This window comes from Thunnus albacares, chromosome 8, assembly GCF_914725855.1.
Source record: "Thunnus albacares chromosome 8, fThuAlb1.1, whole genome shotgun sequence".
NCBI lineage: Eukaryota > Metazoa > Chordata > Actinopteri > Scombriformes > Scombridae > Thunnus > Thunnus albacares.
The window spans coordinates 5,726,028-5,741,701 of record NC_058113.1 but is presented as its reverse complement, the minus strand read 5'-3'; the positions used below and the strand labels follow the sequence as shown (position 1 = coordinate 5,741,701).

At 38.9% G+C, this 15,674-nt stretch overlaps 1 protein-coding gene across 2 annotated transcripts; it reads left to right on the top strand.

Moving 5' to 3' along the window:
• The first annotated feature begins 302 nt into the window (after positions 1 to 302).
• Positions 303 to 14,579, top strand: LOC122988140 (grainyhead-like protein 2 homolog). Of its 2 annotated transcripts, none has more exons than XM_044360302.1 (15): positions 303 to 647; positions 1,391 to 1,577; positions 1,683 to 2,090; positions 2,491 to 2,546; positions 3,519 to 3,675; positions 3,950 to 4,061; positions 5,540 to 5,634; positions 10,002 to 10,160; positions 10,295 to 10,352; positions 11,464 to 11,603; positions 11,722 to 11,759; positions 12,733 to 12,824; positions 12,913 to 12,998; positions 13,172 to 13,236; positions 13,348 to 14,579. In XM_044360302.1, the coding sequence occupies exons 1-15, from the start codon at positions 634 to 636 to the stop codon at positions 13,466 to 13,468; spliced, it is 1,788 nt and encodes a 595-aa protein (XP_044216237.1). In that variant the 5' UTR covers positions 303 to 633; the 3' UTR covers positions 13,469 to 14,579. The 2 variants fall into 2 exon arrangements, with proteins under 2 accessions (XP_044216237.1, XP_044216236.1); XM_044360301.1 differs by having other exon boundaries at positions 315 to 647; positions 3,519 to 3,777.
• The last annotated feature ends 1,095 nt before the right edge of the window (positions 14,580 to 15,674 follow it).

Below are 15,674 nucleotides of genomic sequence, written 5' to 3'. Positions count from 1 at the left end.
GATATGGTCCCTGGCATAGTCGTAAATACAAACTATACCTATATTTATACAGTATAAGCTTATATAAGGGGAAGGGAGGGGGTTCCTATCAGTAAATGTCACTTTATTTTTTTATGTACAGCTTCTAATATAATATTGTAAGTAGTATTAATAGTTAATGTGGAGGAAATCATACCAGTGTCAGGAGAGACCGTAGATAAAACAAATTTGCTTAATTTCAGGTCAGCCCCACCCTTTCCCACTCCTCCTGATTCACCAATGGGAAAACGATTGTACCACCTGTGAAGAAACATCTAACCAATCAGCAGCGCAACTTTCGTTTCCTTGTTTACCCTACTTCTTCAGGTGCTGCACTACCCATCCCTAAACTTACCAACTTCTCCAAAAAGGATATAAACCTGAGTAGTGCAAGACATGTAGCTCTGTGTACCGTCAGTAGCAGGCTCACATTTAACTGACGCCAAGGACATTGGAATATATTTTAGTATGCAAGGTTACAGATGATTTCATTGGCTGTTTTGACAGATATGTTAAATAGAGTCAGCCTTTTGCGGGCCTAATTTTCTCAGTCTCCCTCTCAAAGTTACCTGCACTAACTAGAAAGTCCAGTTTCTCAAGAGTCCTGGAGGCAGCATGGACCTGGACAGGTAAGAGAAGATTATCAGTTTTATGGGTTATAACTTCTGTTCATGCCATTAAAATGTTTTTACAAGAACTTGAAATATTTAAGATGTCTTTTGTTTCTTTGTTCTTCGCACATAAGCAACAGAACGTTTCTCAATTGAACAAGAAATTATTTCAATGGTTTATTCCTGTTATCTGTATGATACTCATGTAAAGAGTAGTATTCACAACATCACAGACATTGCAGAAATGCCAAAATGTCTGTTATCGGAAAATCATTGTTATTTTTTTATTTGGGGAATTTTACTGTAATTTCTGGAGATATAATTAAATGTTACAATGTTTATATTTACTCATAATTATTGCTAAATATTTGACTTAACTTTGAATATTAAAAACTAGATAATGTTTGACATGAAATATTTGAGATCTTATAGACTGTTTCTTTTAAGCAGCCTCCCTGAATGATGATTCAAACACGACATATTTTAAAAAATTACTCTTAATTTTGATCCTGAATCACCTGCTTGATATTTTCAGAACTGAAATAGTAGTCCTGTTATTTAAAATGTGATAAAGAAGCAGTTGTTTGTCAAAATTGAACTTAGATAAACACATGTCACATGGAGCGGCAGATCCATTGAAGTTTGGTGAGAAACAGCCTGGGGCAGACTTGGTGGCTTGGCAGACACGGCTCCCGTTAATGACAGATTGACTTTGTGGTAACAGCATGGCTTAGTGTCTTCTGCCATCGCCCTGTCCTCAGTAAACGGCTGGTGGTGGTGGTACCAAACGAAGTGTCTGTGCCCTCACGCAAAGTGTTCAGCAGTGAGGATGAAGCATGGAGGAGTTACCTGGAGAACCCACTGACTGCTGCCACTAAGGCCATGATGAGCATCAATGGAGATGAGGACAGTGCAGCAGCTCTGGGGCTGCTGTATGACTACTACAAGGTGTGGAACGCCTGATGTGACAGCCAAAATAATAAGACAATTGTCACATAATATGTTAAAGTTTATTGTGGATCTTATTTTTGCTGTTTGCTTCAACCTTGTCAGGTTCCCAAAGAGAAGAGATGTGTCTCCAGTGGTGTTAAACCCACAGACCCCTCTGCTGTTGGGCCTGATAACTGCGGGAGCTTGGAGATGCTAGATCACCATCTTCAGGCCCTCAGATCTATGCCTGTCAACCTCTCCCTAAACAACTCATCCGCTACAGAACATCAGGGCTCCAAGTACAGAGGAGAGGGTAAACGTGGAGGCGGGGCGGCTCTTGCTCTGGTTAAGACAGAGGGCCAGACGTCCATGCCGTTTCCCTGTTCTGGAAGTTCCTATCGAGAAGAGCCCAGAGAGCAGATAAGGATGGTTTATGAACAGAGCTGCTATGATTTGTCCCTTGCTGGGTATTTGAAAGATGAACAGAGAAGCTCTCCAGACAGCATGTATGAGGATGCTGTGGAAGAAGAGGTGAGACCGGTTTTCCAAGAGGGGTGATGTGGGGCTGTCTTTCTTTAGTCAACCCTTATTTATTCAGGGAAGTTTCACTGAGAGGAAGACTGTCTTTTGTAGGAGCACCCTGATCACATTCACACAGTTACACACATTCATAGTCCCAGTATAACCACAGTCTGATCTGCTGGCTACTGAGCAGTAGTTGGGGGTTAATGGCCTTTCTCAAGGGAGGGGCAAGCACTGCCTTTTCACTTTCACCACCCAGTTTCATCCTGCCGGTCCAGTGATTGAACCTACGACCTTCTGGTCACTAGCTTGCTTCTCTAACCTGTAGGCCACCACTGCCCTTGTAAGAGTTTTTTCTCCATTGGTAGTAGTTTCTTGCATTTGAAACACACATGATCTTCTTTTACAGATGTATCACAGAAGTCCTTCCTCAGGAGTTGATGAATTGCACTACAGCCCACCAGAGTAAGTTAAAATTCAAAGAAAAGCAAACTCAAGACTCTGCAAATAAAAAAGTCACACTGGTTTTATGTTACATACTGTACTTCCTGCCTACACAATTTTCCGATGAAGTGTTTATTAGGTCTTAAAGGATATTGCTGGCAATATTATATATTTGTGTTATTGTCAACAAATCCCATGAAAAGACCAAAAAAACAAGACTGCATCTCTCAATATAATCAAACTACCCTGGCCTTCCTGTGGCACTCAGTCCCAAGCCTGTTGATTTCCACTGAAGATGTCATCTTTAAAAACAGCTTATAAATATTAGTATATACTACTAGTATATAAATATATACTAGTTTATTTTTTTAAAAGCCGTTCATTAAACAAGAAGAATTACTGCATATGTTAGGGACTATATCCTGCTGCGGATTAATACACATCTGGTGCTCTAGTGAGTATTTACAGCAACAGGACAGTGTTTGTGGGACTGAGTCAAAATAAACTACAGTTTCTAAATTCATCATAATGAAGGAACATGTCATCCAGTGCATCGGTGTGGCTCACTGATGTGTGTTTAATAGTTTTTGGGCAACAATGGAACTCTATGGCACAGGGAAATAAAATACTATATATCAGGCTTTGGATACACATACTGGTTGGGATTTGTTGACAATAAGAAAAGTATAGAATATCACCAGACTTATAGCTGTGCTGTTGCACATGGGAGTACTTTGAATCAACAAAAAAATGTGTTTATTCAGAGTCATAAGAGTATCATCAGAACCTTGCTACGCCCTTTCTTCCACCTGGCAGTCAGAAAACAATTTCAGTTGTTTTCCTTTTCATCAAAATGTCAACATTTGTGCTAATTTTACACATATATACAAATACATATATATTTAAAAAAATGGTTTATTCTTTGTATCAGAGGTGATACTGTACCCTAAGGAAGGTTGCCAGACGTTCCCACACATGCTCATGTTCTTACAGTGACACTTTCCAGTACTGTCTGGACGCCAGCATGTCGCTGCGGCCACAGAAAGGAGAAGGACCCATGGCTTACTTGAACCGGGGCCAATTCTACGCCTTGACATTGTCAGAGATCGGCTTTAGATCATCCCGACGTCAGCCCCAAGGCAAAGTGCGGGTGAGTGGGCCAACGCCGTCTCACGGGCCTGATGGGAGCACATCCACAAGTGAGCAGTGCACCATGGAAGGCTCTGAGCTGCAGCAGGACAGTATTGTACAGGTGAGGGAGGGGAGATAGTAAATGGAGAGGCAGTGTAGAGGTTGAGAGTTTTAATCTCATTGTTAGGTAGTGTGAAATTGTGTGTTTCAGAACAAATTTGACACATATTTTTGATTATTAAACTTTTCTACTGTTTTGGCCTGATGCTACCATATTTCTGTTTCAACTGCAGAGCGTTATCATGGTTGTCTTTGGGGAAGATAAGTGCAGAGATGAGCAGCTGAAGAACTGGAAATATTGGCACTCCCACCAGCACACTGCCAAACAGAGAGTCCTGGACATTGGTAAGATGATTATTGTTATCCTCCTCACTGACGGGCCTGCCGGCTGCATCCAGTGATTGATGAGGTTTGTAAGCAGGACAGATGGGGAATAGGCCCAGATACAAAAATGGCAAACTCACTTCAGTATCAAATATCACACTCAGATGTAGATATTATGATGCCTAAGCTCCACAAAACAATGCAGGTAAAGAGAAAGTAAGCAGGTGGTAAACCTGTAGGAACCTCCAGGAGAATCCCGTCGCATACCCTGAGGCGAAACCCCATACAATTTGAATAACTGTCAATCTTCGATTCGCACAGGAGCACTGAGAAGAGACAGCCAGTGGGTCTGCATTTGCATAGACGTTAAAAGGAGAAGTAGGTGGGGGCCTGGACTGAGGCCATATCCTGTATGATCAGCAGGAGACAGGCCTCAACCTGTGGTTGAAAATGCAATGGAATGAACTAGAGATGTCAGACACTGTGCTGGTTGTGTCGGTGGCAAGTTCATGCCAATACTATGGTGAAATCTATAACCAAATGTACGAGTCGAAACTACTTCAGTATGTGAGCAGATGAGTGTTTTAAGCAGTATCCAGGAACCTGTGAGAATCTTGACTGATTTAGATCTTCATTTGTTGGCAAATGTTTCTTGTTAGGGGAAAAAATACCCGCCTGATTATGATACAGATACTGAATTTAAGATAAATTTAAAAGTGTAAACAGACAAATTTGAGTTTATTTAAGGACAGATCAACATCATAGCAGCTCAACTGGGGTGGAATAAGTACATTTACTCAAGAACAGTTCTTCAGAACAATTTGAGGTGCTTCTACTCCACTACATTTTAGGGGAAAGTATTGTGAATTTTTACTACATTCATTTTAAAGCTATAGTTACTTTTCAGAGTAAGATTTCACATAAAACACATATGAAAACCTAAAAAACATTGTTCAAGATGTTTCATCGCAGTAACTTGTTGAGACCCACAGAGGCAAAATTATCCAATATTTCGCAGAGAAGAACAGAAGAAGAAAAAAGTCCAAAATGTGAATGTAAATTTGTACAGCAGAACCTTTCCTGCCCCATTAAACATCTCACGACTCTTCAGAATCATCTTGGCCTGACTGCTTGGTTTGGAACCACTGGACCAAACTACCGAACTGTACATGCAGTAGTCAAAACTAGCAACAGCTCAACCAGCTATAACAGTAAAATACTACTTGCATGTTGATGCATCAGTATTAACAATCTCTTTATTTAATGTATAATGATATATTGGTCACATGCACATTTTTCCTGCAGAACGAGTACTGTTGATAATTTAAGTATATTTGGTTTATAATACCTCTGTACTTTTACTTAACTGAAGTTTTAATATTGTTGTATTGTATTATTGCTTGTGTCACAATATTACAAATGCCCTGAAATGTTAGAATCAGTTCTGACACCTCTAAAACTGACTTTAACAATTTCTCTGATCTTCTTTTCACATGCAGCTGACTACAAGGAGAGCTTCAGCACGATTGGAAACGTGGAGGAAATTGCCTACAACGCTGTCTCTTTCACATGGGACGTCAGTGAAGAAGCCAAGGTAAGAAAGCTAAAGAAAAAAGAGGGAGATTGTGCTGTTGAAGTCAATGCAAGAGGTGATTGATCTAACAGAGGAATAATTACACTGAAATTACATTCCTTTACAGTTGATAATTTGGTTTTATTGAATTTAATTTGTCTTTTTAAGGATAATAAACTCCAAGACTCCCAAGTTTTTGTTTTAGGGACCTTTAACTGTCTAATTAGCTCACACTGCAGACGATGTTTCAGAATAGTTGCAGGAGCATATGCCAGGCCCCTCTGTCCACCCCCAACCTCTTTGTCCTCCGTGATAGTGGGAGCGTCCCTTGCTTTGTGTTGGGTCATTATTCGGGGTCGCAGACACGCGGGGCAAAAAGACCCTGAAAGGAGCTGCTCGTCTTTCACCTTTTGTAAAGGTGGTCAGTTGGATAAAGACTAACGGCAAACGGCATGTAAACACTCACACACCCTCACACACACACAGCATTAGCCCACCCTCAGGCTGTTTTGTGCTCGGGAGATTGTGGCTGTGGCTCCCATTCAGCTCGAGTTTAATGAGAACACCACAAACAGGCTGATTGAAAGAGCGGTAATTACAGCTTAGTTGGTTTGTGGATAAATATTTATTGTTTGGCACACACCTTCACTCTGCTGTAATTGTTTTAAGTGCGTTCAGCTGTTGTGATGATATTGCATCAAGCTCAGTTTATGCTTCTTCTATGTACTTGTTCTACACCATACCGCCGAAATGTACCAGCATGTACAGTTTTTTCATTAATTTATTTGAGTTTCACGTAATGAAAAAATAAGTAGGCTCACCTGTACAGCCCTGTTATTACATGATATAATCTGTCTGGTAACATTTTTTCAGGAAGGAACATATTTCCCGAAATCATTGATAAAAGAACATATGGTATAGGGCTGCCACTAATAATTATTTTCACAATTAATTAATTAGTTCTTTAGTCCATAAAATGTCAGAAAATGTGAAAAATGTCAATCACTGTTTCCCAGAGCTCAAGGTGACTAAAGATATTCAGTTTACTGTCATAGAAGACTAAAGAAACCAGAAAATATTCACATTTGAGAAGCTAGAATCAGAGAATCAGAGAATTTGAATTTTTTTTTTTTTTTTATAAAAAATGACTCAAAATGATGAATCAATTATCAAAATAGTTGGCAATTAATATAATAGTTGGCAACTAATTGATTAACCGATGAATCATTGCAGCTCTAATATGATATGATATTTATTATTTATGCTGACAATGTCAGATATGCATTCTTATTCTCATCAGTCTCATCAACAGGAATAGATTTTCTGTATTCACTAATAATTGTCTGTTTGGATATGAATAATATTCAGGCCCATGCGTGAATGTGCGTGAAGTCCTCAAGGCTGAAGCTGGGACATACCCATCCTGACTTTTAGTCTTTAGTATAACACTGGATCCTACATTTCCCATCATGCAAGTCGATGGCATCTTTTTCCTTCCTTGTAAACGTCCATATCTTTCAAAATGAAAGACATTCAGGGCCACAGAGGACATTACACACTGTTATACATTAGTTCTGAGAAGTACTTTTTCAGGATGAGTGAGCTGATTTTCATGTTTAATATCGGTGGTGTGCGCCTTTAAAAGTGACTTTACTTTCATTCAAATCCTTGTATTTCTTTAAAGCTAAAGGGTCAAACAAACATTTGCAGCATATAACATGCTTGTTAAATATGAGTATTGAGTTCTTCATAGTGAGTGGGGTGGTTCTGTGGAGAGTAAATGTATGTCAGTGTTGTTGTGATCTCGATAAAAAAATGTTGATTGTCAGCCTTGCTGCTGCACACTGACTATCGTATTTAGGAAATAAGGTGGGAGAGTCTGAGAAAGCACCTTTGTTATTGTGAAGAAATGAGGAAGCTGTGGAAATGTGGAATGCTCTCTCTCTCTGTTGTGTCACCTAGAAATGTTGTTCTCCAAACATAATTGGATGTCCAATCAGGCTCTGATGCTGACATACGAAACGGATATATCTGGAGCAAATTACTAGTTTGGGGTTTTTTTTTGTTTGTTTTGTTTTTTGGCATGGCTCTGCTGTTGCCAGGCAACAATCATCATCCTCCTCATTGTAATGGAGTGTGAAATGTAAGATGAGCTCCTTCCTGCAGCATGACTCTGTTTTTGTATTTGTTTGTTTGTGCCATGTTAAGCGGATGGCACTGAACAGCCACTTTACAGTGCCCTCATGAACTTTTTGCTCTTCAGGAAGGCAGGAAGGCATTTTGAATGCTCACACATGCGGGATGCGCAAGCACAACAAGCCTCCTACACACACACACACACACACACACACACACACAGATATTAGCAGCAACGCGTACTCTGCTTCTGGAGAAATTTAAATGGCTTGGGTCTGTGGAGGTGTGAATTTGTGGAGGTGTGTAGGAGGCTTATTTGTGCTTCAGGCCTTTCCAGAAATCAGCCCTCACCTTTGCAGGTTCAGACACGATGCTGCTGCCGCTGCATAGTGGGAAAATTGCTTTTGAGCCGCTGTGAGGAATCTTTACCGTTATCCGTTTCTGCCGACCTGTTGCTCAAGCTGTCGGTCCTGTTAAACTGGAAAATCCATCAGGAGTTTATCTTGGTTTTGATTGTTTGGCTTTGAACAATTACTAATCATGGGAATCTGTTCCATCATGTGATGAATTGTGTAAAGGTACCACATGTACTGTTTTGAGTCTACATTTCATGGTTTAAAATGGGAGTAGGCTACAGGATTGTGCTAAGATTTTGTGAGTTTGTGAATTCAGTTTTTCTCTCACAAGCTTTTAAAAGATTCAGCAGCACAGCAAGGCAGCAGGTATATTCTGCTACATCTTTATCTCCAGGAAAGAGATTTTGGACCAAAGCCAAACTTCTAAGAGCTGTGACATTGACATACAGGTCTGGATTAATAATAAACCACCTTTATTTCAGCATTGCAGGAAGGAAATCTCACTTTCCCCTAAATCACTGTCATTCACAAGTTTGTTCTCACGGATTGGAAGCTGATTTGTCAGCATATGAAACTGAGAGTTGTGTCTGGCCTGTGAACTGCTGCTGCTGCTGTGGTGACTCATGACCCTCATGACTGACCCTCTCACTCACTCACACACTCACTCATCACTGCACAGTTTATGAGTCAGGTCGAGATTCATTGTAGAACAAAGATCTGACTGGCTGTAAAACTAACTGATCTGATCACAGGAGAGTCATGGGTCCTCAAAGCTAAAATACAGACAGTGTTCCCTTTTTAATAGTTTTAGGTTTATAGTTATTGCCTTAGCTGTGCCTAATAGAGTGAATTAAAAGGACTAATTTCCTAGTTTGTGTGAGGGGAGAACCCTGCTTTACATCCCTGTGTGACTTGAGAACTTGTCCTGACAAGATGAACACACTGATTCATCTTCTTACTAAATGTCTGAGATTATTTATTTAGTTATTTAAGTAGGTTGAACCATTACTCACGGACACGCTGATAAAGTTTCTCACCAGTCTGCTGGTTCCCAACCACTTTGGCCTGTGACACCTTAAAACGAAGATTTACTTGTACTTTACTGTACTTTAATACTTTACTTGTATTAAAAGTTTCTATGCAATCAGGCTCAGTGGTTAAAACACAGAGCAGTTTTGACCTCACAGAGTCGTCATCAGGGCAGAAACAGTGAAAACAGATTGCTTAAACCTGCTACTCTATGTGGACGATACACCAGAAATAAACAATGTTTTATCAAATAATAAAATAACCCACAGATGCAGACAACAACGCTATCACAATAACATCAATATATTAATATCATAAAATGAAGAAATAATCACTCAGAATGATGCAGTCCCATCAATAAGTGTAATTAATAAAGTTGTTTTATAAAAAGGGTTTTTAATCTATTTCCTAATTAAAACCTGAAGGCATCAAACTCTACACACTAGATTTTTAGTTCTGATGGTGTATTTGTGTTCACTCACTCAGTCTTTCAAGTTTTCTTTTGGTGCGTCCAATGTGAAAACATCTTTCTTCATTCTAAATGTTTTATTTGAATACTTTTATAGGCCTGAAGATATAATTTTTTCTTGTAAAAGGAAAAATATGAAAATATTAACATACAATCGTCTGGGAACAGACTTCTCTAGCAAGAGATTTTCTGCTTTTGGTTGATCATCTCCAGATCCCTTTGGGGGCCTTGAACCTCAGGTTGGGAACCACTGATATAAACTCTGAGTGATCTGTGTAATTTAATTTCACATTTGATTAACAGTTGTACTTATTCCTTTCTGAAATTAAAAAATCCTAAAAAATGGTCACAAAACAACCACATTTGACCCTGTCTTCTGTCTTATTTTTGTTTCTTAGGTCTTTATCTCCGTGAACTGTCTGAGCACAGACTTCTCCTCACAGAAAGGTGTGAAGGGGATGCCGCTGATAATCCAGATCGACACATACAGCTACAACAGCAGCAGCAGCAGGCCCATCCATAGGGCCTTTGCTCAGATCAAGGTCTTCTGCGACAAGGTGACGATGGCCTGCTGGTTCAGACAAATACCTTGTTTGATTTCCAGTTGGATGATTTTTTTCTGCTTCACTTTTTTCGATCAATGAGCATTTTCTAGTTTTCTATCCCATCAACCCCCCTGTGTGTTCTGCAGGGTGCTGAGAGGAAGCTTCGTGATGAGGAGAAGAAGCAGCTCAGGAAGAGGATGAAAGGTGAAGACATGAACTAACTTTAATCATGTGCACATAATTAATGTTGATACGTTTTAGTTTTATTGTTTTATTTGTTTCATACAAATAAAAACAAAAACATGAATGAAATATAAAAAGTATGTGTGTGGGTGTGGTAGAAATGTGTAATGGCTTATATGAAAACCACACCCTAAAGACATACAAAACGTAAAATACACACAAAATCACCAAAACATTTTAAATATTAGTGTTCAAAAATTGCACTATAAAATAAGTGTAGAATTATAGTTTAAAAAATGCAGAGAAACAGAAGTATCGCTGTATTAACAGTATAAACAAAGGAATCCATTAAATATACATTTTCATTCTAAAAGATAACACCACGATATTTGATAGAAAACTGACAACATGATGTTTCATACAAAGGAAGATGAAGATTCTTAGCTTGTCTGGTTGGATAATTATGAAATTGTGAATTATTAACAAAAATATTCTATTCATAATCATCTAAAACTGAGATGCTTTTGGTACAACAGCTTTGGAAAAAGTTGCTAATCTAATAAACTGTTTCTGTAGCAGCAATATTTGTACAGATAAATTGGGAAAGTACTTGTCCATACAATATTACAGTATGTTAAATATGGATAAATTAGACTATAATGTTAAGAAACATGTATTGTGTACAAAACCTCTTATTTTTCCCAGAATCCCAAGAAATTTAGTGACCTTATTGCAGACAAAACCAACCTGTTCTCTCCAAGAGTCTATCATCAATCAGAATACCTAAAAACCATGTTGATGCAACTTTATTTCTTCATTATCAATATGAAATTTAATATGCTCACTGTCATATTTCCTATTTCCTGCAAATAACATGAAATTAGAATTGCCATTTAATCACTTATTATTATAACTTATTTGTTTGAAACCATATGAAGTAATACATATACAGTACAATACAGTTGATTTTAAAAACCAGCTGAAACAAGGTTACAAAGCATGTTTCAGTACATAGAGGACATAAAACAAAGACTGAGGAGCCAGGCAAAATGTAATCAAACCTTCAAATCAAATCTGCACTTGGAGCGGTTGCCTGGCAACAGATGCTGAATTCACACTCTCTCTGGATTAGGGAAAAATGGCAGCTCAGGGCTGACCTCTCCCATTAAGAGGGATGACAGCAAGCTGTTCAAGACCATGACAGACCTGGACTCCCAGCCTGTCCTCTTCATTCCCGACGTGCACTTTGGAAACCTACAGAGAGCGGGCCAGGTGAGGGACACACACACACACACACACACACACACACACACACACAAAAGACACTTGCTGAGTTGATGACCGCGGTGGGACCCAGTCTTGACTCATGTTGTCTGTACTCCATTCGCAGGTGTTCGCTTTCAACACGGAGGAGGTCGACAGGGAAGGGTGAGTGTCACGCTGTTGTTTTCACACCACTGGTTTGCTTCAAACTCTTGTGTGTTGCAGCTCACTGCACCACGTGCACCTGTGTCACAAGTCCTCTGAGTGGTTTATTTTTGATGGTCCCTCCGTGCTGAAATACTACTCTGTGTATGTCATGGTTAAATAGATTGGATTCCACTCCTTTTATATCACATCTAAGAGAACCGAAGAAGAATAAACACAAAGCTGTAGTATTCCCTTTAAAGCAGTGGGTCCCAAGAAACATTTCAGGGTCATCAGACACCTCTAGACTAAAAATCTGAAAAAAACCAAGAGATAGAATCATTCTGTGGTTGTTCATGTCCACACAAAGGCCAAAACCTCTGATTAGTGGTGGAAAATAACTTAGTACATTTACTCAAGTACTGTGTTTTAGTACAAATTTGAGGTATTGTACATATATTTGCCACTCACAATTATTAATTACTTTTCAGATTAAGAAATAAAATAATGTATTTTAATATTCTAACTGTTGTTTAAATTGTCTGCTCTTGTTTTAAATGTGTTATGCACTTTGGGCTGCATTAGTGTGAGAACAATGCTCTATAGATCAATACATTATTATTATTATAATAAAAAACATATGATACACTTATATAATATGATGCATTATTATTACTAGTGCTCTACCTTAAGTATCTAAAATTCGCTCCACATTGATAAACTACAACAGTAAAATCCTCTTGCATGTATTTGTTAGTGGTAAAACAAACAATATAATATAACATAATATAATATAATATAATATAATATAATAATACAACACTTTAAAAGAAGCCAGAGTACTTTTACTTTTGATATTTTAAGTACATTTTGCTGATAATACTTCTCTACTTTTACTTAAGGATCTGAATACTTCTTCCACCACTGCCTGTGATAAAAGCTCACATGTAGACATTGAATTGTAAGTGGTGGCGTGTGTCTGTGTGTTCATCAGGAGTGTTCTGATGAAGAGGGTGTCATGTGTTGCTGATGACGATATCTGTCCACCTCAGCCCAAGAAGCCCAAAGTGGACCAGGAAAGGAAAGGTTTGTAAATGTCACTTTTCTCTCATCTGTCATGAATAAACATTTGCAGTTACTGTAGATCTGTACTCATTTCTTGTCTTGTCATCAGTTCTGCTGTATGTGAGGAAGGAGTGCGATGAAGTGTTTGATGCTTTGATGCTGCGTTCCCCAACCCTCAGCGCCTTAACGGAGGCGGTGAGTATCAGCAAAGTGCAGTTTTAGCTGCTGCAGGGTGAAATAACAGGACATCCGTTGTGCTAAACAGGACTAGTTCATCCTAGAACTGTGAGACAATCCTTTATAAATAATGACAGTCCTCAGGGTGCCTCAGCTGGTTTAAATTGCATTGTTTCTTCACTGTTTAACAGATCTCAGAGAAATATGCAGTGCCTGTTGACAAGATGGTCAAAGTTTACCAAAAAAGCAAAAAAGGGTGAGTAAAGAGCCAAACTCCAAATAATAAAAAAACCCCATCCAGATTAATTTAAGGAAATTAAACGATAGAACTCTTTCTTATCTGCTTCCATGTATTGCCTTTCTTCAGGGTCCTGGTGAACATGGATGACAACATCATCCAGCACTACTCCAACGAGGACACCTTCATTCTGGCTATTGACAGCTCAGCGGACTCCCTGCGTGTCACCCTGTCAGAGACAGCCACATAGCTGTCATCATATTGTCAGTCAGAGGGGATCGCTGCTGGGTGGAACTGTAGCCATGCTAATGTTGTTAGCAGTATTAGATGACAAAAAATATGTCACTTGAAGGCCACACAAGAGTCTTGGTAAGGTTTGTTGCTCTACATGGATCATTGGCTAAACTCCATCCAGCAAACGCCTCACTTGCTGCAGCACTTGTTTACTAGACAACCTGCTGGAGGAGGAACGCAGGCTTAACTTTGAAAACTTATGAAAGTGCCCAGATTTGTGGCTGGATGGGAAACATGTTTGATCTCTCCTGGCTAACTGCCTATGCAAGTCTTCACTTCTTGATTCTTGGTGCACCAGAAGAAAGGTCTTTACCTAGTCCACCACAAGGTATCCAGCCAGCTTGCTGTGGTTTCACAGGAAGAAGACACTACGGTATCTAGTAGTCTTATTGGATTAGCAGAGACTGCTGTTTGCTTCCTCTGCCATCCTCCCTGTTACCTCTTCTTGTGGCGGAAGTTTTTAAATGACTTGATCAGATGTTTGAAAGGCTCTCGCTACAAAGAAAATCTTTTGCTGACACTAAAAATCCCAAGGTAATGGTTTATTGTTTTGTTGTGCACTATTATTTTTAGACGTGTCGTGATTCTGAGTCAAAGCAAATATTTAACATACAAGATTCTTCATTACTTCTCAATATTTTTTTTATTGTCGGTCATATTTTTTTTTTTTACTGTGTACTAAATGTTTCCAATCAGTGCCAGTGAAATAACAGTTAACCCAGGTTGTGATTACATGCTGGTGTCTCAGGATCTATAATTACATGAAGCACCATTATGGAACAAGACTGCAGGTCTCCAGGATGCTGTTAAACTGTTTTGCTTCCTCTGCTCATGTGTTTGTTGCTCTTCATCTCACTGAGGAGACTGTAATCATTAGTATTTATGACATTAGGACTTCACTTCCATTTACACCATCCTCTTCTGAGGCTATTGAAAACCATCAAAGCTGTACAGTCTAATCGCTGGGTTTCAACTCACTGCTTGTGTTTACACCTGATCCTTCGTACACTCCATGCACCATGATGTACAGCCTTTTAAATGAGTCAATAAATATAGTTTTATATGCAGTCATTTGTCTCCTCTGATTTATTGTACTTCTGACACCAGTTGTGTGCAGTTTTAGAAGTAATCAAACATTATTATTTCACCCTATATGGTTTTATGAGTTGTTAACCACAGCTTTATTGTTAATAGATAATGTATAAACCATCGCCAAGAACAACGTTTGGGCTGCCAGTTTGTGAAAAATCTGGTGTCTAGCCATCGATTCATATCTGGTGTTTGGCAATATTTAGTTATTAATGTTAGTACCCATTACTAAATGTGTAGTAAGATTTTAGTCCAAATCATCTGTATCATCTCATAGAGTTCAGACAGTCAAAGTAACATTTTTACAATCTGGCAATGCAAAAGTTCTAATTAATACATTTTAACTGTTCTATAAAGCCAACGGTGTAAATTACACTGTTCAAAAGCCTGTTTTTTTCTTAGTTTCCATTTGATTTACTCTGTAAAATATCTGCGATGATAATGAGTTTTGACCTCTCAGGCTAAATACTGCATGCTACCATACTCTGCATGGTGGAACCTGAAGCGGGTACTCCTCAGTGCAGGGTGGGGGGGGACTTCAACCCCACCTCTGCATGTTTTTTGGGTTAAAGAACAAATGATGAAATCTATTACTTTTATTTACACATAATAGTCTCCTAAAATCTAGAATTGAACATCACATAAAGTAAGATTGGTTTCTGTTAATGAAAACTTTTTAATAATATTAATAATATGCCCTTGTATAGTTTTTCAACTATTCTCTAATCTTTTCTTTTTTGTAAAATATTGGATAAGATCAGACCTGTTGAACAGTTATTCAAGTTCCTTTCTGTAATCCAGGATCAAAGTACTTTACACAGACTGCAGCTCAGTGAGACGGGTCACAGTGATCTTGTTTCAGCGGGCCAAACTGGCAAAAGGCTTCATTTGACATTACACCTCAGAAAAACGGCTCTGAAAATCCAAGAATGTCAGTGGGTGGTTTTGGTCAGTAGGGACTTTGACAGTATGATGGATGTCATGAAACTTTGGGCAGACATAGTTCCCCTGCTGACTTTGATGATCTCCTGACTTTCCTCTAGCGCCACCATGAGGTTGAGATTTTGGATCAG

Bases quoted from the DNA above. Each gene is read 5' to 3' on its own strand.
- LOC122988140 (XM_044360301.1), top strand. The intron at 2,091-2,490 runs GTGAGACCGGTT...CTTCTTTTACAG, and splicing joins AGGATGCTGTGGAAGAAGAG to ATGTATCACAGAAGTCCTTC. The intron at 10,353-11,463 runs GTGAAGACATGA...TCTCTGGATTAG, and splicing joins GCTCAGGAAGAGGATGAAAG to GGAAAAATGGCAGCTCAGGG.